Source organism: Ptychodera flava, chromosome 5 (assembly GCF_041260155.1).
Source record: "Ptychodera flava strain L36383 chromosome 5, AS_Pfla_20210202, whole genome shotgun sequence".
Lineage (NCBI taxonomy): Eukaryota > Metazoa > Hemichordata > Enteropneusta > Ptychoderidae > Ptychodera > Ptychodera flava.
The window spans coordinates 22,858,909-22,879,816 of NC_091932.1; the positions used below are offsets into that span (position 1 = coordinate 22,858,909).

Genomic DNA, 20,908 nt, shown 5'->3' on the forward strand with positions numbered 1-20,908 from the left:
ATTAAAAAGTGAATTGCTAGTAAATTTAACTCTACCACCAGGTTCATGAAATGTCCGTTTCTGTCTAGTTGATCGCCCAGAAATGTGTAAATTACAAATTGGTTGGCAATCAAGAAGGGCATTAATTGATTTGTGAAGAAAAAAAAGGTCAAAATAAGTGCGCCGTTTAGACAGCATTGGTAAATTAAACATAACACACATATCATCATATGAATAATCATCAAACCTTACATTTACAAGATAACACAAATATTTAACAAAGTTACGCTGTACAGCTTCCAGTTTGTCTGAGTACACTTTGTCAATACTATTCCAAACAACTGATGCATACTCGAGTTTAGTTCTAATGAATGTTTTGTAAACCACGAGCAATGCATCCACTGACAACCGTTTGCCAAACCTTTTTAGCATGCCAAGTAGTCTTCGAGCATCAGTGACAATTGAAACAACGTGAGTTGAAAAAGTTAACTTTGTGTCTAGTGTCACGCCTAGGTCACTGTAACTATAAACAGTCTTCAAGTTGTGAGCATCAATATTATAATCCCTCTCAATTGGCAATCTTTTCAATGAAAGACGAAGTACTACACATTTGGCATAATTAAGGTGCATTTTCCATTTCTCAGACCATGTGGACAAGTAATTGATATCTTCTTGTAACATTGAACAGTCATTCACACTACGTATTATCTTAAACAACTTCAGATCGTCTGCAAAGCCTAAGGAGCCACATTTAAAATTACCAAATATATCATTTAAATAAAAAATGAAACACAGTGGTCCCAGTTGTGACCCTGCGGAACCCCGGACTTAACTAAGACAGGGTCTGCTCTACACCCTTTAACATTAACTACCTGGGATCTATTAGTTAGGTAGCTACTAAACCAGTCAAGGAGGGCGTCTTGTATTCCATACTTACTAAGTTTGTAAACTAAATATTTATGATTTACTTTGTCGAAAGCTTTGGAAAAATCTGTATACTAGTATATAACATCCAACTGTCTTGCCTCATTAACAGCAATACGAGCTTCATTAAGCAAGACAGATAGATTAGATTCACATGATCGCCCAGGCAAAAAACCATGCTGTTGTTCAGACAAAACACACTTTACATGGTTATATACATGCCTTGAAATCATTTTCTCACACATTTTCGAAACAATTGACAAAAGGGACACTGGGCGATAATTTCTAACGTTAGTTTTTATACCCTTCTTGTGTATAGGTACAACCAAAGCTTTCTTCCACTTTGTCGGGAAAACTCCCTCATGGATAGACCGATTATATATGAAAGTAAGTGGAATGGAAAGTGCATCAGCACATTTTTTTAAAACTATCGCTGGCAAATTATCATCACCCATTGCCTTATGTTCATTTAGGGCTAAAAGTAAAAGTTCCTTAAGCATGCTGGCGCCCTCAAACATGCAAGAAAGCACGAAAAAAGAGATGCATTTGAGTAGTACAGTTTATTTGTGTCTAGACATATATCTTCAACTTGTCGCACTCTTCAAGAAAACAAAGCTACAAACTTGCATTGCAAACCGGACAATTTTGTAAATTATATCTTCAACGATCAAGATGAAGAGTATAAGTGAGATATCAAACCTTATCACAATAAACGTTTCCATTTGCCTGTAACTGTTGTGGCTTTTGGCCTTTAATAGTTCATCATCTGGTCTGCAACGTTTATTTTGAAATGTGTGTTGTGCGCCCCTTTATTTTTATCATGAGTTATTTATGTGTACTAAGCGAATTATACATCGATGATAAAGAGGCAATTCTTTTAGGATTCTATAACGTTTTTGAATAATCTTGAACAGTCACTCAAGAAACATCTAGCTGTAATCGTTGCCTTCATAAACAAACTTTTGTAAGGTATCATTTGTTTGGTCGGTTTCTGGCTGAAATATTGAACTTAACCAAATTCAATAAGCGAATGGCGCCATGGGGTCAAACTGTTAACTGATCGTGGTGTCAAATAACAGTTATCCTATCATAACATTATACAAATCACGGTGTCAAATATCAGTTATCTGATAATGGTGTGTGTATATAGACCATTGTGTCAAATATCAGTTATCCGATGATATTATCTGATAATGGTGTCAAATATCAGTTACTCGACATCAATTATCAAATCGTTGTGTTACATGAATCACAGTATCAAATATAAATAAGTAATATTCTGTTTTCAGAAAAAAACTGAAAAATTAATGTTTTCAAAAAAGTTGGAACTAGCCATTGAAGACATTGGTTTATCTCGTCCACTCTTTTTATGCAACTATTGAACGTGAATCCTGACACAACACTGTAAATGGTAAGCTGCGATCATGGATAGCCGTGACAGGATTGAAGAAATGCTCGAGTCCCTGTAAAGTCGTTTAAATATTATTTAACAAAAAACGATTTCAACTAAAATGCTTTGTGTAAATCTGTCTGTTTGGGGTAAGACAAGGCACTGAATGACCTTGTTTCAAACATGTATATGTTAGCTCGGATGAACTGTTAGACTCGTAGTATTTAGTAGATTCATTCGTATAGAGAAGATTCTATATGGCAGCTATTTTGTAAGGCTCACCTCTAAGCACATCCAGCATTTTGTATCATCTCTGACACAAGAAACTCTACGAATCTTCTACAGATTCGAGCTACAGACAATGACATATTTACAAAATATACCCACAAATACACAGACATACAGATACCACCGACTCATCATATAAGCTCTTTTTGGTATTTATATATAAAACCAAATATGAGCTAAAAAGACCTCAGTGTTTTGAAGTTACATCACATGCTATTCCTAGGTTAATAAGCCACACTCTAATATTGTCATTACGATGACCAATTGATTATTAAATCTGTTCATCTGGTTTGCTCGTGTGACGTCCATTATACCTTTTGAAATTACCGTACAAGTACCGGTGTTTCATGGTTTAAGATGGCGGTGCTTGCACAGATATGACTGAGCAAAGATCCTGCCTTATCACTTTCTCCTGTGTCGTTTTGGAAGTCTGGGCTTCAACCCCTCTCCCCGAAGTATTTTGGCGATTTCTCTGTGGCGTTCTTCGATTGCTGTATCCAGGGGGCTTACTCTCCTCACGTCAGTGGTGTCTGCTTTAGCTCTGTTCTGCAACAGGAGTCTGACCACAGACGCGCTACCGTAAAACACGGCCATGTGCAGTGCCGTCCACCCGTTGTGATTCTTTCGGTTGATGTCCCTTCTGAGAGTTGTCCCGAGTAGAAATTCCACCACATCGTACTGCCCCCAACGCGCTGCCCTGTGCAAGAGCGTATCACCCCAGTCATTCAATTTTGTAACGTCGGCTCCATGCTCGATGAGCATCTTGACTGCTTCAAGTTTACCACTCACGCAGGCTGTATACACCGGTGTGTTCCCGTAAACGCCCGGTACGTCCACTTTTCTGGTGTTCGCACAGAGGGCAGACATTGATTGGAGATCTCCCTTCCTGGCCGCCAGGTGCAACCGACTCAGACTCTGCGTAAAGATATTGTGAACTTCGATCATGTTCGACGTCGCCTTGTGTTGGAACTTGTCTGCGATTTCAACCGCCGTCATGCCGCTGTACAGCCGTGACTGTGAGCCCACTCTCATTACGTACAATGCCTCGTAATCGCAGACGGCGTAGAGGGGTGCAACCAACTTGTATCGGTTGTGCACTGCAACAAGGTGCAGTAGGTTTAAACCGTCTATCATATCCATGCCATCTTCCGTCTTCAAGAGTTCGGTCATCGTGAATATGTCATCGTTCCTGATAGCATTTATCAGGTTTCTGTGTCTTTCTGACTTTTCATAACTTTGTTGGTTTCCAAGGTGGTGTGGAACTTCTGCAAAAAGGACATTGCCAACATGTTTTTAAAATGGATGCATCATATGCATCTGACCGTTGTCTCACGTATGGACAGGAGATAATACAGGTATGATTCTATGGTGTCCTACAGCACTATACGCAATAAAAGCATTTTACTTTAATAACAACATTTTGGGCATTTTTCCTGAGAAGCAAAATGTGATTGGCGAGATAGTACACATTGTAAATAATGGCATTAGTGCTTTTGATATCTTTTTTAATTGTTATACACCATTCATAAGATTTTAAGGAGATTTTGAAAAGTTCTCTATATAAATGTAAATCTTATTGATACTTTATAAAGTTTTTGAAAATTTAAATAAAAAAATGGAGGCCACCTTATGATGCTAAAAAATATTGGGGGATTACTACTTTGAAATCAGGGAAGAAAGTGACACATTTTCGTTCCGTCAGTATTATAAAACTGCTTCTGTGTTACATTGTGATGTTGCTGAAAAAGTGAGCATATTATGGGAGAATTCGTATGAAACCTTATCAAACACCCTTATGGTGAATTTCTCGATGAGAAAAAAAATTGGGGAAGTACACCAGCGTATGGTTTGTAACCTGCGATTGTGATCCAACCAAACCAAACGGCTCGCGGCAATGCATGTGTATCTATCTCTAAATGCGGACCTACCTGAATTATTACTTTGATTGGTTGATGATTTGTCACGTGTCTCATGTAATGTGTGCCCGGAGGTGATGATGATGCTTTCATCAGATTCTGAGGTCTTGTCTCCCCGCTCGACTGCTGGTGTTGTGGTCTCCTCATTTTCCATCGGTTTCCCTCCGCAACCACGCTGGATGATGACATCTTCCGCCTCTTCCTGCTCTGAATCTCGTTCTTCTATTTTCCCAATGACCATTTCATTGTGGTCCCCTATCTGGAGGTGCATGTCTCCATGTACATGGGTGGGTCCTAGAATACAGAATTGCATGCAATTAATTTTCCATTCTCTTTCATTCTCGTTTGTTTGTTTGTTTGTCAGTGTGCAATGGCCATTGTGGTGAAGATTGAAAGATGAAATTAAATGATATCTTCAAAAATTTATCGGAAAATGTTATACGGTCACCCCCACCCCTCTTCAAAACCGGCTAAAATGACATCAGCTCAAGTATGCAAAGGCCGTTAATGATAAATCATCATATCGAATAGTTAAAATTGTCTTATTTTTATTATGGTTGGTCAGCATTGGTTTTGGATCAGTTTCTTTTATTCTTGCATATGGATACTTGCTAACTGATCAACCCTTCCTTAAACCTCTATGTAAGACTTAATTAATATCGTGGTGATTGACTGTGTTGATAAAAAAATATTGATATGTTGATGTGGAAATTTAAATGGTTATTCAGTAATGAAAGATACAATGAATCTGCCAATTTTATTCTTGGAATAAAATAAATAATAGCTACCGTTACAGTTATCTAAATTTGGACCAATCAATCTTGGGATATGGGTAATCAAAAATGAAAAAAAAAATGAATTTCAAAATGGACTGAAAATATATAATAGAAGATTGTACCTTCAATCTACCCACTTTAAAATCAGAATTAGTTTGATTGCAGATAGAAAGTGAATCAAAATCCTGAGGAACAAAGTACAAGCAGGTCTTAATTGTCGAATATTGGAAAATTTGCACATAGCTAAATGCCTGTACCACAGTAACTTTCACTTCTCTACCCTGATCTATAACAGTCGCTGTATAGTGTATGAGTTGAGATGCATGAACACTCTCTATTGACAATAAGTAGTTATTATCAGAGTTGGATACTTGAACAATATTTACAGGCAAATTTTGCAGACAGGAATATCAAGATTTCATGCTTTGAACAAAAGATGACAGTTGACGTTTCTTTGAGGTAGTATGCGCCTCGAAAGTGAAAGACTTAAACTTTTGCTAGAACTTTCCTTGTTGAATCCTTCAACTATTCTCTTTCAAAATCAAGAATAAAAATCGGAGGTCACCGCGCAAATTTTGGCACTAGAGAAACAAATAACCCAAGATCTATTTGAAATTCAAAATGGCCGCCATCCCTGTTCTAATATGGAGAAAATAAAAATTTTCGAATTCGAAAAACTAAGCCGGTGAAAAGTTTTCTTACACCAAGAGCTTTAAAATGAAGCCCCACAAGTGGTATATCAGAAGAGAATTGTAAAAGTTTTTGAGTCCGAATGTCTGTCCCCGAGGTGCGTTTTATAAGAGGGAGCACTCCGATCTGCTTTGAGTGCCAGTGTACACAGTCCATTGAGGGTCTAGTCTCATTACAGAGATTCTAAAGGCTATGATGTTTTATTGAATACTTACCAATCTTACACTGTGAGACAGTGTGCTGTATTTTCTGACTTTCATTTAGCAGGGCACCGGTGAGCTTCTCGATTATTGTATCAAACGGTAAGGTCATCCTCGCTGAGAATTTAAGTAGTTGATAAGAAATTTAAACGTATGTTTTGTCATTATTCTTGCAAATTACTCACTTAATACGGTGAATAAGGGTATTACAGCAGCATGCATTTGGTGTTCTCGGGGCTGTTTAAATTCTTTTATATTAAAAAATAGCAAAATTTGCAAAGGCCTATAAGCAAAGCCTAGGCTCTTTAACGAATAATCGAATGCGACAAAAGAAACTCTAAACTTGCTGTTACATGTAATTTACAAAAGTGATAATGTTCACGTCTGTTTTCTGTGTCTTTTTGTTTGAGCAAGTTCTTTATTGTACCATAGTAGACTCATAGAGGCTGGTTAGCAGAGACCATTGGTATATATGCTTGTATATGGTTGTTGAATTGGCAAAAGCTGGCAATCATGACTCACACATAATTTTACAAACTTACATATAATCTCAGACTCCATCTTTTTGTAGAAGTTCTGGAATGTTTTCTCTGACATCATAACGTCCATGCTCAACCTGTTGCTTCGCACAAAGTTCTTCAAGTCCTTCTCAACACTGCCCTTTCTGATCAAAGGTCTGTCTGAGTCTGGTTCAATGTCACTATCACTGCCACTGGTGTGAGTTTCACTGTGTGAATCAGAGTGCCCATCTGGTTCGGGAACTTTCAACGTGGTGGTTTGTTCTTCTTTTGAAGGACTGCTGGACTGTCTTGGTGGGACGTCTAGAGTTTGTTCATTTTGCAAATCCTTCCTTGAAAAATGTAGACTTGACTCTGATTCGAATTGTGAGTTGGCCTGAACCACTGGTTCGGATTTAATGAACTTTGTAAAGTTTTCTGTTTGTGTGGCGGCTTGGATCGTTGTTCTGTGCACGTGACATCTACAACAACAACCGTTCAGCGAGTCCAGTACAGGTGTATCTGTCTGCACGGCTGTGTCTCTAAAGGTCGGTGCCTGGGGTGCCATTAGATGCTGGCGATGGCCTTGTGAACCCGTCATACCTTCAAAGCGCTTGGTTAGATTTGAGATGTGGGTCCCCTTGTACTGTCGCTGCAGGTCAATTTCTGACATCGTGGTGATGACAGTAGGAGACGGCCAAGATCAGAGACGAATTTGGTAGTTGCAGAATATCCTTTTCAAATGGTTTTCTTGTTATTTTACTCCTATCATAAAACAAAAAATATATTCAAGTTACTGGCTACATATGTAACTCTACAACCAACAACACCCTTTACCAAATATCAAAGACACACGTTAAATTGTTTCGCAGTGGATGGACAGCTACATATACAGATATACAAACAGACACTGGATTTTCTATCTGCAAAGATGAAGTCTTTTTCTCACAGATTCAAATAAACTAAAATAAAATTAAGTTAGTGTGTGAGAATTAGAAATGAGATTTCATGTGAAATATATAGTCAAGTGGTTTTGTTCTATGTATTCCTTACAATGAATTTAATATACTTGCTTCGATGAGTTTCAGGATATTGGTTTTTCAATGGTTTTAAAAGATAGAGAAACCAGTATATCTATTAGGCGCTTAATATAAAATTCTTTGTTTGCCGTCCGCGTGCTGGTAGGTTTTCAGAGAAAATTAAGAACAAACAACACAATGTTACATTTATTACAAAGAAAAAATTGTTTTCCAAAAGAAACCGAATACAAAATTGCTTATGTTAATACACTTATGTTTTTTGTCTGTGCTCGGATTTTGCCTGGCTGGCGGCTGGTAGGTTTTGCAAAAATCCTAGGACGGAAAACAAAGAATTTTCTTTAAATGGCCTTACCATAAATTTTACTATGTCAATGATCTTGACAGGAGAAATAAATAAATTTCGATAAATTTCAACAAAAGGTGATTTCAGTGTTTTTAAGTGTAAAGTGAGTATTTAAAAGAATTTTAGGTATCCCCTCTTCCTCTCACCCAAACCCAAACTCCTCAGTTACTGTCTCCCCACCACAGGAAGCCCCCATAACTAAAGTTCAACATATGATTTAGTCCTTCCCACAGAAGTGTGCTATCTTTCAGGTTCATAAAGACATTTATTTCCTTTGGGCTTAAAAGAATAAAGTTCACAATGAACTTTGACTGGCGAGGTCGACGTATTTTCCCAAGTGCAGAGTTTTGCAAATTATTTCCTCGGGCCCGCCCACTGAACGAAAAAGTTTTGTTCTCCTTCTCGTCCACTGACATGCTCACATCCACGTCCAATGATAGAATTATCTGTTTTCCCCGCTACTAAACCAATTGCGAGCACGTTTTTTAAATGAACAGCTTTAGTGGCTGTCTCTATCATATGCTGTATCACTGTGTATTAGACGTTATAGCACGTCTTCGTTACCGATGCAGCTGTTTGCAAAAATGGCCATGTATTTACTTTTATGTGCTATCGTGAAAAGTACAATATGTTGGTGAATTTCGTAAACACACATTTTTATATTCATTTGAACTTTGGCACACCACCCTCAAACATATCACCCCAGCTTGCACCTTGCTATCAAGCCAGTGTCCAAAAAATGTAAATGGTTAACATGACACCCGATCTTGAATAATACAAACACGGCTGTACTGTGTATCGCATTATCCATCATGTTGGGTGAGTTCTGTCGACATCCGCGTTCAAAAAATCAAAACGAAATAAGACTAGGTATACCGACAAGACGACATGTTATAAATCAGTGTTAATACATGGGAATGATATCAATAAAACTGTATTTTTGGCCATTAGAGTTGGGTTGTCCGTTGGGTATAAATTTGGTCAGAAAATGATTGAATACAGAAATTGATTATTCAAGCATGTCATCGAAGCTACGCATCTCAGATTTTCAGATCCAACCCTTTTCAGAATTAGAGCGCGAAGCCACTGCAGTGAACTGCAATAAAACTGCTCACACTAATTAGTTTCAGCTGTAGCCAGCTGGCAAAGTCGACAACATTGTATGTCCCATGCAGACAGTTTGTCTGGGGAAGTTGAAATAAAAAAGATTTGTACATGGACCAGTGCATTGTAATGTTACATTGTATCTTAATCTTGAACACAGGGTGCCAATCGTAAACTCTCATTTACAACTCGAGCCTCAGACAGAGCTAGTTTTGCCTTTGTACAAGCAGACTTTTTGGTCTTTATCAAGTAGCCTTGTTCAACACCAAAGTGGCCACGGCTACAGCTGAAACTAATTAGTGTAAGCAGTTTTATTGCAGTTCACTGCAGTGGCTTCGCGCTCTAATTCTGAAAAGGGTTGTATTTACACATACACACAAACGCGCACCCGGTACGTGGAAACAAATCAATTTCATTCCATCGTTAACTCCGAGTCCAACTGTCAGGGTTGATATTTCGGAAGTTAACAACTTCAATCAGCATTAACAAGAGATTCTGAAACCGAACAGCCTCGGTTTATTGCACAAATTTATTTATAAATATATCTAATCATAAACTCCATATTAACACCACTGGCATACCTTAGCACCGGCAAAGAGCTCTAGCTCCGCTAAAGGCAAAGTACCTGGCTCCGCTACCAAAACATACACAGCTCCTCCAATCAGAGCGCTTCCAATTAACTAGAAAGAAAACACAAAGTAAGACTAGAAAGCATTTGCAAGCAAAAGCGAAGTTCCAGAGACCAGAGCAGCGGAAGAAACAAGAGAATGTGTGACAAAGATAGGTGCAGAATGAAAGAGTGCTTTTAATATTCAAGCACGTACCTATAGGGCTGCTAGCAGTAAACACAATGATATACAACTAAAAGCAAGGCAGTCCACAGATTACAAATGCCTACATGTACGGTAAAAACGAAACAGATACATACGGGGGCACCCAACGAAACCTGGGAAGAATCAGAAAGTAAGGTAAAGTCATTTATTTCCGAGACATTGGATCTGGATGGGAGTAATTTCGATTTTGAGAGGGTTCACAGACTGACCAATGCTAAGTCCCGTCCTCAGCCAATTATTGCAAAGTTTTCGCGGTTCAAACAAAGAGAGCAAGTTTTACAAACTTCAAGGAGGCGGTTGAAGAATACCCCGTTCGGTGTTTCCGAGGACTTTTCACCAATGACACGTGAGGCTAGAAGAAAGTTGGCTCCGTTTTTAAAGAAAGCCAGAGATGAAGGGAAACGTGCCTTCCTCAATTACGACAAGTTGAAGATCGACGGATCACTGTATGTTTATGACGAAGCCTCTAAAGACATTTGTGCCGTGATGGCTAATAATCATAGATAGGGGTTAGGCCAAAGCCGTAATAATAGCAACGGGACTAACACTAACAGCCCATCTAAAAGTAGTAATGGAACTGCAGGTCAATTTATTGATGTTGGTATTTCATTTATTTGTTGGAATATTAATGGTTTAAGCAGTAAGTTTTTGGACCAGGAATTTATTTCTTATTTAACCAATTTTCATGTAATTTGTTTGACAGAAACATGGGCCCGTAATTCTACCCAGTTTAATTTGGCCGACTATGTATCTGTAAACGTGGCTAGACAAAAACGCACCCAACTTGGAAGGTATTCAGGTGGAGTGTCATGCTTTGTGAAGAAATCGATATGTAAAGATGTTGAACAGCTGCCCAGTGCAGCTGAAGATTTTCTTTGGGTGAAAATTTCTCTGAAAGAAGATTACATAATCAATTCCCTTCTAGTTTGTGTTACTTATTTCTCACCAGAAAGGTCATCCCAATATGCCAACGATGAAATGTTCAAGGTACTTGAAAACGATTTGGCCAACTACACAGCTATGAATGATGAAGGCCTGGTTGTTATATGTGGTGATTTTAATGCCCGTACTGGTAATCTCACCGATACAATTGAGAGTAATAACATATTTTTACCGATTGATGACAGTTACGTCAATCCTGTTTTACCACCACGTGAGTCACATGACACAGTTGTTAACGATTATGGTAGACATTTACTCGACTTGTGTAAAAGTACAGAGTTAATAATTGTTAATGGTAGATATTTTAAAAACAAAGGCAGTGGTGATTACACTTATGTAACAGAAAATGGTGGCAGTGTTGTGGATTATCTGTTATTGCCCTACAGTTATTTGCAATTACTATCAGTTATGTATATTGACACTACACCAGAGTCAGATCACCAGCCTCTGCTTTCTAGTTTCAATTACTTGCATGTAATGTTAGTGCACAATACCAAGCTAATGTTACCAATATTGGTATTAACTATGTGTTTAGCTGTAAATGGAAGGGAAACCTCACCGAAAATGTGAGAAACTTTTGGAGAAATGGTCTTACGAACTTTGGTTTGTCTGAATTGTGTGAATTAATAGATGGCGGGCATATAAATGATGCCATTGATTGCTTAAATAATTTGATTTATAAGTCACTTGAATGTATGGTTAAAGGTCAAGTAAAAAATCGCTTTGTCAAAGTAAATGAATGGTGGGATGAGGAATGTAGTAGATTGAAGTCTGATGTTAAAAAGGCACTTAAACTTCATAAAAGTATGCCTCATGCTTCTTCTTTTGGTGATTTTAAATCTCTTCAACGTAAATATCGCAACCTTCTGAAGGATAAGAAGAAAATGTGGGATATGTCTAAACAGAGGGATTTTGTTGAAGCAGCTCAGGATGTCAATTCAAAACGTTTTTGGTCTATGTTGAGGCCTTTCACTCCTGGAGCCTCAGATACAATATCTCCTAAAGAGTGGGTCGACTACTTCTCTACTTTGTTCAATACCCCAGGTAATTCAGATGATGAGTTTCGGGATTTTTACCAGGAAGTTGAAGATTGTGTAAATGATTCTTTTTCTTTCCATGAGTCTGTAAGTAGTGGATTAGAAAGTATTGATGTAGATAGTAATATTCTTGACAGTGAAATTACTCTTGAGGAAATTGACTCGTCAATCAAGAAGTTAAAAACCGGTAAAGCTGCTGGTGTCGATGGTATACCTGTGGATTTTTTTAAGTGTACTGGCGAAGAATTTAGAATTATACTACTGAAACTGTGTAATAAAATTCTCAACTCGGGTAACTTTCCAATCGAATGGGCCAAAGGCATGATTGTTCCTCTTCACAAAAAAGGTTCGCGTGATTCTGCGAACAATTATAGAGGTATAACGCTTCTACCCATTATTACTAAGGTCTTCTGTAATATTATGTATATGCGTATTTTAAAATTTGTTGAAAATAATTGCCCTCTTTCAGAAGCACAAGCCGGTTTTCGAAAGAATCATAGTACTATTGACAACATTTTTATACTTGACACCACAGTCTGGAAGTACCTTTCAAAACACAAAACTAGGTTATACTGTGCATTTATAGATTACGAAAAAGCTTTTGATAGAATTGATCGTAGTGCAATGTTCTATAAACTGTTGAAGCTTGGTATGAAAGGGAAAATGTTGAAAGTGTTAAAATCTATGTATGATAATGTCAAATCTTGTATCAGAACACCTCAAGGAATAAGTGATTTTTTTAAGTGTACATTTGGAGTCCAGCAAGGCTCTATACTTTCTCCTCTTCTGTTTAATCTTTTTATTGATGACATTGGAGAAACCCTGAATAGTGGTCTCTATAGTGGAGTGTATGTTGGAATGTTAAAGCTATTGTATTTATTATTTGCTGACGATTTAATTATTTTTTCCAGTAATGTAATTGGTTTGCAACGACAACTAGATAAACTTAGCAATTACTGTAAGAAATGGAAGTTAAAAATTAATGCAAGCAAGACAAAAATTATGGTTTTTAGAAATGGAGGGAGGTTGAAAAATTATGAAAAATGGTATTTGGAAGGAATTCAGGTGGAAGTAGTTTCTTATTTTAACTACCTTGGTTTAATGATTTCCTGCTCAGGTATATGGACAAGTGCCCAAGAAAACTTGGCCATACAGGGTAAAAAAGCAGTGTATAATATTAAAAAAAAGTTGCATAAATTTAAGGATCTGGATATTAAGATTGTTTTAAGAATATTTGACTGTAAAGTATTACCAATTCTCATGTATGGATGTGAAGTGTGGGGATTTCATAAAGGTTTTGCTATTGAAAAAGTTCATAATTTATTCTGTAAGTATGTCCTTAAGGTTAGTACAAGAACATGTAACTCTGCTGTTTTGGGAGAACTTGGTCGATTGCCATTACAATCAGTGAGATTGCCTCGTATTATTAAATACTGGCTGAAATTGTTACGTAGTGACAATGATACATATCTTAAACAATGTTATAATTATCAATTTGATATGGCAGAAAAGGGGTACTGTTGCTGGGCTAAAAATGTTAAAGACCTTTTATTCAGCTTTGGTTTTGGTATTGTTTGGGTAATGCAAACCGTAGGCAATGAGGTTACTTTTCTTTCTGAATTCAAACAAAGAAAGAAACTCTGATATTGGTTCCCAGCAATGGAAAATAAATCTTGATACTGTCTCCAAGTTGGATACTTATCGATTGTATAAAAATAACCTTGTTTTCGAGAAATATTTAAGTGTTGTGAATATTGATAGATTTAGAAGAGCACTTTGTAAACTTAGAGTTTCAAACCATAATCTTTGCATTGAAAGTGGTCGATTTGAGAATATACCAAGGGAAGACAGGCTATGCCAATTATGTGATATGCATCAGATTGAAAATGAGTTTCACTTCTGTTTGGTGTGTCCTGTGTACACTGATTTGAGAAAACGTTTTCTTTCACCATATTATTATGAAATACCATCTCTTAGGAAATTTATAAATCTGATGAATTCTCCGTGTCATCGTACAATTTTGAAACTATCAAAGTATATTTTTTACAGTTTCAGACGAAGAGAGAATTTACTGTAAATATACCTATCAAGAAATATGTTGTTTTGTTGTCAAACAAGACTATGTGTAAGCCCCTAGTTTGTCTCTGTTTATTTTTCCTGTATTGTAAAAAGGCCGGTGGCCTATATTACCGAATAAACTAATATATATACAACGCACGGAAATGTATATCAGACGACATTCTCGCGAGCCAGAGCAATAATTTTCGCTCCGCTGATCTACGCAAAAGTCAATCGCTTGACGGGTAGCGCTGAGTTGTTGCCGTAAAGAGGTGCGTGGTTTACGACGATGATCAGACGAGAGATAAACATCGGACCTAGGCCGTTGAAATTGAAAACCGAGGCCACATGCATTTTCATTTGATTAAAAGCACAGACTAAAACAATTTTCATTGCAATGTCGCTGTTTTCACGAGATACTGACCGTTTGATCTTGGAAAGTTGAGCTGCTTTAACGTGCAGCCAACGCATGCCGGCGCCGGTGCGGTGACGGCTGTGTGTTACCGGCCTGTGTGTTAACGGCCTCGCAGACTGAGTGATATAGGAAAAACTGGGGAAAAACCGCTGGTGGCTCCTCAGAAATACGGCGGGCAGTTTCTCCGCCAAAACAGCCGATTTTGAATCCAAATTTTGCATTGACCTTCGTTTTCGAGCACACCCACCTCGCCTAGGTACACGATGTACCCAGCCGCGCTTGTAAATTTAGGGAAAGCTATAATTTTCTCTCTCTATGCGACCGAAGCCATCTTATGTGCCGCCATTGTTACATTCGGGCGAAACAGTATAGCGCCACGTACGGCGAGTATTTAGAGAAAAATAAAATCAAAAAGCAACAAAAAACAAAGCGAAAAAAGCTAGAATTATTAATAGCTGAACGCAATATGATAGTCGAGCAATGCAGAATAAAAAATAAATAAATAAACACACAAGAAATGCCCGTAAAACCCGTCTGAGTTGAGCGATGACGTCATAAGCGTGTCGCAATGCATTCTGGGTAATTAGGGTAATTATGGTAAAATTTGTGTAGAGCATGTTCTATGATAGTAATACCGGAAATAGAGAAAGAAAGAAAGAAAGAAAGCAAGAAAGAAAAGAAAGAAAGAAAGAAAGAAAGAAGGAAAGTGAGCAAAAACTAACAGTTCCAGAGCTGGTCTCTGGCCCTAATTAAGGTAAAGGGCGACGAATTCGAACGCGCACACGCTTTAGAACGTTTCTGCGCAGATTTAACTCCAGCCCGCCGCAAATGGGTTACTTTGTAGCGCATGTATTTAACATCACCTGTCATTGTTGAATTTGCGCTTTTACCTAATTTTTTGACCCAGTCTCTTAGAAATACATGTGACCTATAACCTTGTCATATTTTGACCCCCTAGGAAGCTGGTTTTTATTCAATATGAGCGAAAAATTAACATTTCTCTCCCATTTACATGGCGCAAATTACCCATTCACCTGGAGATATTGTAAAAAGTAGCGTAGTGACACCCTTTTATTAAAAGTGTAAACTAAATGGTATAATGTCAGGATTTTATTCGCCAAGTTTGGTCAAAATGACACCATTCAAACCGACAGGAAGAAAGTTCGAAAATTATGTAGTGATATAATTTCGATATCGTCATTTTGTAATCGATACTTTTGTTAAAATTTCTTTACAAACATCATGAAAACTATACATTCGATAGATATGGATCTTAAGTCTTGGTATTTATTAAAATTAACTCATTTGCTAAGCGTTTAATAATTGCTTTCTTTAGTTTAAGTGAATTATATCATTTTAATTATTTCTAACGACGCCATTTTAACGTCCGTTTCCATGGAAACGAGCATGGTGACCCCCATGTTTTATTTCATTTTTGCACTTGCACAACTTCAAAAAATATCTGTGCAAAGTTTCAAGAAAATGACACCACAACCTAATTTTGACGTAATTCGTAGTACTTCACCTTAACTCAAAACATGTCAAACACCATAACGAATACTCTGTTGTGAATACAAATGGCAAAATGTTTCCGAATATTATACTTCCTTTCCGTCCTTCCTCACCATTTGACGACATTCTCTCTCTCTCTCTCTCTCTCTCTCTCTCTCTCTCTCTCTCTCTCTCTCTCTCTCTCTCTCTCTCTCTCTCTCTCTCTCTCTCTCTCTCTCTCTCTCTCACATAGATTGTGTGTGTGTGGGTGGGGGGACATATAGCAGTATACGAAAACACACTTTATTATAAATCTTTATTCAAAAACTCTTTATGTCTTTGGCTCTCTACGTTAACTTTCAATTCTCGTCCAACGACAAAATCTTTCATATACACAATATATCATACTCTAAAGGAGGCTATTAGTTCTTAAGTTACATATTCATGATGTGTGTTGACAATTCTACAATATATACGTCAGGGCTTTTATCACATTCTGTCCGGGAAGGGTTCTGTTTGAAAGTTGGCGCAGTGACCTCGCATAACCTTCGCGGACGCAGAAATGTGAGTTTTATTGTTAGGTGTTTTGACTGTTCACCTTTCCCTACGATTGAGATTCAGTAGGTACACCCACTCCTTATTCATGATATTCATTAACAGTGTAATGGATAGAGACTTGTTGACAATAGAAATACTGCTGATGAACAGCAGATTGAAAAACCTTCTTTGAAAAAAACACCAACTTATTCTCCTTAGTTTTTCACATGTTGCACGTGTGTGTAGTTGATTTCACACGTATCTGATCGCTGCACCACTCCCATTTGGCAATGGTTGCCCTAAATTCCGATGACGTCTATTGTAACGATGTCTCCAATTTCGACGTAATAATGCCGATACAATGACGTCACCCGGATAGCATGCTCATAAACCCGGACGAATGAAAGCGCTGTCTCTTATTATGGTAGGACGCACCTCGAAAGTGAAAGATTAAAACTTTTGCTCAAACTTTTCCTCGATGAAAATTTCAGCAATTCTCTTACCAAATCAAGAATAAAATGGAGTGGGGAGTTGTCACCATGCAAAGTTAGGTAGTATAGTAACAAATGATCTAATCAAGAATAAAATGGGGGTCAAAGTGTAAAGTTAGGTACTGGAATTCAAAATTACTGCTATGTGCTAACTCCATGGTAAAAATAACATTTTCGATTTTTGAAAAACTAACTCCAAGAGCTTTATAACGGCCCCCCACTAGTCGTAGATCAGAAAATAATTATCAGAATGTGAGAGTCCGAATCCCCTCAACGCAATTTACCTTAACCCTTTCACCCCCAGTTCCCTGTGTACAGGTCCAACTTTACCATAGAAAACAATGGATTTGGGACAAACCATGGTGGTGAAAGGGTTAAATCCACGTATGAACAATAGTAGTTGGTCAGAGATGGTCTTTGAAACCACAAAATACTACTAGGGTCATCCTGGAGGATCGTGGCAATGTCATTGCCATGAATAATCATGAAAAGTTTAAATAACAGCATAAACTAGCAAAGAAAATATGAACCTTGATGAAATAAATTATGAATAAAAGTGATACTGCAGTTATTCTGTCATTCATTATTTTATAATGAGTTATCAAAGAGAAACAAGAATAAAACATATTAATAAATCGCAAATAATAAGTAAATAAAAAGATAAATAAAATAACAAACAAACAAACGAATCAATCAATCAATCAATCAATCGATGTTCTAGCGCTTGGTTTAGTTTCAAGAAATCAACTTTCACTTATTATACATTAGGTACGCTGTCTTGTTGTTCAACGCGTTTCCTATCAGCGCCTCCACTACTTCAAGGTATTTTTACGGATTACAGTGTTGCCTAGCCACATGGCAGGCCATGACTCCGGGATACTTGATTTATTACCCCGGGCTAGAAACGAACACATCGCCGCGGATGTCGATTCCCGGATACGGAGAAATTTGAAACGTAAAGGTAAACTGAGGGTCACACCGGAGGAGCACGGAGATTGTTTGCACAAGGAGGAAAAATTCTCAGTGTTTTCTATAGGCGCGTGACTGCGAGGAGCTTTACTGACCAACAAATAGCTCAAGGAGCAGAATGCTGAAAATTGCGTGTCGTTTACACTTCGTTTCCTTGTGTACAACAAACAACTGAAGGTTGTTCTGGAACAGTGCAAGAAATGGCCTGGTAGCTAAATAAGTCGCTGTGTAGAATTCAAGATTTTGAGGTTTATAGTTATTAAAGATTTGACACGAACATGTCGAGAGGAATTACTCGTAGCCGTAAGAGTGTAATCACAGCTTAACAAGTATTTCGCCAGTCAGTGGTTTAATCCTATTCTTCATCTAGGTTGTACGAGCAAAGCCCTGTGGGTGCGTGTGTGTGTGTAAAGGTCCCCGAATCCTTACTAGAGTCAGGTTTCTAAACTAGTAACATAAGACGTCGTGCTTTTGAAATGTAACGCCGACTGATTACACAGGTAAAACACTGGACTTTTGTCTCGAGAAATCAACAACAACAGCATATATTGGCGACCAACTATTTGACACATGCTTTCATCTCCATGTATCATACACCATGTCGTGACTTCAAGATTAATTCAACGTGTGAAAATAGGCCACGTCAACTCGTCATCCGTCGGATAGACGATTGGGTCGAAAGTGACCGGAATCGTCTGTAATTCCAGAGGCCAAAAAAACACACAACAGAGGTCGACGCCTTAGGTCGTGGTTTATAAACTTATAGGAGCATTGTGAGCATGAGTGACCGCCCACTAATCCGTAACTTTTGGTAAATCAAAAAGCAGTACCCAAAGGCGCTTGCTACAATCGAGTGTCGCCAAGATCGCTGTCCGCCATATTGCAGCTTTGAGCATGTTGACTGCATTCATTTGACCGTCAAATTCTCGTTGAATGCACGCAATAACAAAGAGGTATAGAATAGGAAACAGAGGCATATGGTATGCCAAAATAAACTGATCTCTTTGTACGTATAATATATTTTTCGCTTACTATGTTTGCTCGTTCGCCCGCGCTTGGCGAATGCAACATATAACTCGATATATCGATTTGTAAAAACTGTGATTTGGGCCTCGTTGTGGGGAATGACTCGCTGTAGTTTTTTTAGCGTTTGGTTTCATAGTGCGTGATGTAATTTCGATATCTATACTTCAACTGTTTCAAAGTAGTTTCAGGTCTTGATTATGAGAATGTCAAAGATGTAATGATTTGGCAAATTTATTTAATACCAGTTGTTCTAAAGGAATAGCATTTTACTGCATCGTTTCAAACCCAGGTAAAACACATTAATCAACGCGGTGACTATAACGGCAACTGGGTGTTCTAATGATACTATTTATGACGCAGTACCTCGACAATGCGTTGTTCTTACTCTTGTTCATTGCCTTTTGTTAACACATCATTTAGCAAAGTCTCATTCAATTTTAAGCAGTTATAAACATTGGCCGTCCAGATTTTCGTCTAAAACTTCATAAATACGATAAATACAGTTTTCTTCAGGTTCACTATCACCCACAGTGTGAGACGAAAATGAGGACGGTGGCGATTTCGTTCCGATGTGTCACTACGACTCATAGGACATGTCATGGTCACCACAGCATGGATAACACTTGAACTTGTTTTCCATATCAGTGTGATTTGTTTACTTTGTGTACCTCTCGCTACACTCAATGTCATGGCTGTGTGCGAAAATGACACATGGCCAAGTTTCTAACTACAAGGTATCTCTGGTTGAAAACCAAGTCAAAAAATGTTCAAAACTACTTACCCAGAGAATGAAGTTGATGATCACCAGCAACGTCTTGACAAAGCAGGCAGCCATGATTGTGATTCCACCTTGACAGTGAACGCCGTCCTTTCAGCAAGGAGCAATGACGGCGTCGTATTCGGGGACGTCGCTCGTGAACTGCCGGAAGTTTAATGTCCCCTCAGCTTTATCGACACACCAGAACGTCTCCACAAAATCGTTGGTCAGTTTCCTCGACCAGTCACGTTACACGCCCCTTTGAAGTGACGCAAGCAATGCGCCTTGGCAGGTATACCGGTTACGTAGATACTTGATTCCCTATGGAGAGTGTGCAGCTTGCGAAGATTTGTGAGGTTGGTCGCCGCCGGATCACACAGGATTTGGTTCTCAAAGACGACCCCTTATTTTCTCCGTTTCAGCCGCTTTGTAAACGCCACTGAATGCGAGTCGATATACTGTGTAAATCAAGCACCGTCTTCTCTTAAAAGGGCGTTACATTTCCTTGATGCCAACTGGTGAATGTCTTGTCAATGGGCCCAGCGTTGCTGGTACGTCGAGGCCGTGACAAACGAACTCAGTGAGTATTCAAATCTCGGCGATGCTGAGCGTTTGTTACCAGGTAATCTATGCGAGTCAAAAGAACATCAATGCATGACTGGCGCTGCGGTCGTGATGATTTTCAATGCTTTGATAAAATCAACAACGGAAGCGACAAGTTTGAAATTGTGGACAACGGGGCCTGGTGAGGTTGAAGCCGGGGCCAATAGTTACCCAAGCGAATAACAGTATTGTATTTAGTTTGAGATAAAAATGCACAATTGCGATAAATGGGAGAAGTGTTTCGTCAAAATTACATACCTTGTTGAACAAACGATACTTCTTTGTTAGAAATTGATCGTTGACTCAGTAAATAAATATTCACGAATAATTTGATTTAGCGGAGTATCGATCTTCCGGTTTCATGCGCGTGCTCTTCGAACGCGGACGGCATTCTGCCGCAAACGATCGAAGGCGAACGCGTTTGCACAAGAGAATATTGTGTGAAAGCGCGACTGGCGCTGTCTTGCGTAATCGCGTCAATCATTCACTTTCATTCGTTTTTTTTTTGTTTTGTTTGTTTTGTTCACCGTGTTGCCTTGAGCTGCCTTTGTACACAAAAAGAAAAGAGCTAGATAACTGAAGAGGGCGCAAGCCTCATAGGA

The 20,908-nt window shown here is 38.3% G+C and overlaps 1 protein-coding gene across 2 annotated transcripts; it reads right to left on the bottom strand.

Annotated features, from left to right (window-relative positions):
• Positions 1–1,444: 1,444 nt before the first annotated feature.
• On the bottom strand, positions 1,445–20,815 carry LOC139133284 (uncharacterized). 2 transcript variants are annotated; one of them, XM_070699812.1, is made up of 7 exons: positions 20,565–20,815; positions 19,728–20,330; positions 9,729–9,827; positions 6,706–7,425; positions 6,179–6,280; positions 4,510–4,791; positions 1,445–3,846 (listed from the first exon to the last, which is right to left on the bottom strand). In XM_070699812.1, the coding sequence occupies exons 4-7, from the start codon at positions 7,331–7,333 to the stop codon at positions 2,984–2,986; spliced, it is 1,875 nt and encodes a 624-aa protein (XP_070555913.1). In that variant the 5' UTR covers positions 7,334–7,425; positions 9,729–9,827; positions 19,728–20,330; positions 20,565–20,815; the 3' UTR covers positions 1,445–2,983. The 2 variants fall into 2 exon arrangements, with proteins under 2 accessions (XP_070555913.1, XP_070555914.1); XM_070699813.1 differs by lacking the exon at positions 9,729–9,827.
• Positions 20,816–20,908: the final 93 nt, after the last annotated feature.

Excerpts from the sequence above, each read along its gene's own strand:
- LOC139133284 (XM_070699813.1), bottom strand. The coding sequence starts at position 7,333 with ATGTCAGAAATTGACCTGCAGCGACAGTACAAGGGGACCCACATCTCA. Across the intron at positions 6,281-6,705 it reads GATGGAGTCTGAGATTATAT|CGAGGATGACCTTACCGTTT; the intron begins GTAAGTTTGTAA and ends TTAAATTCTCAG. Across the intron at positions 4,792-6,178 it reads TGTCTCACAGTGTAAGATTG|GACCCACCCATGTACATGGA; the intron begins GTAAGTATTCAA and ends TCTGTATTCTAG.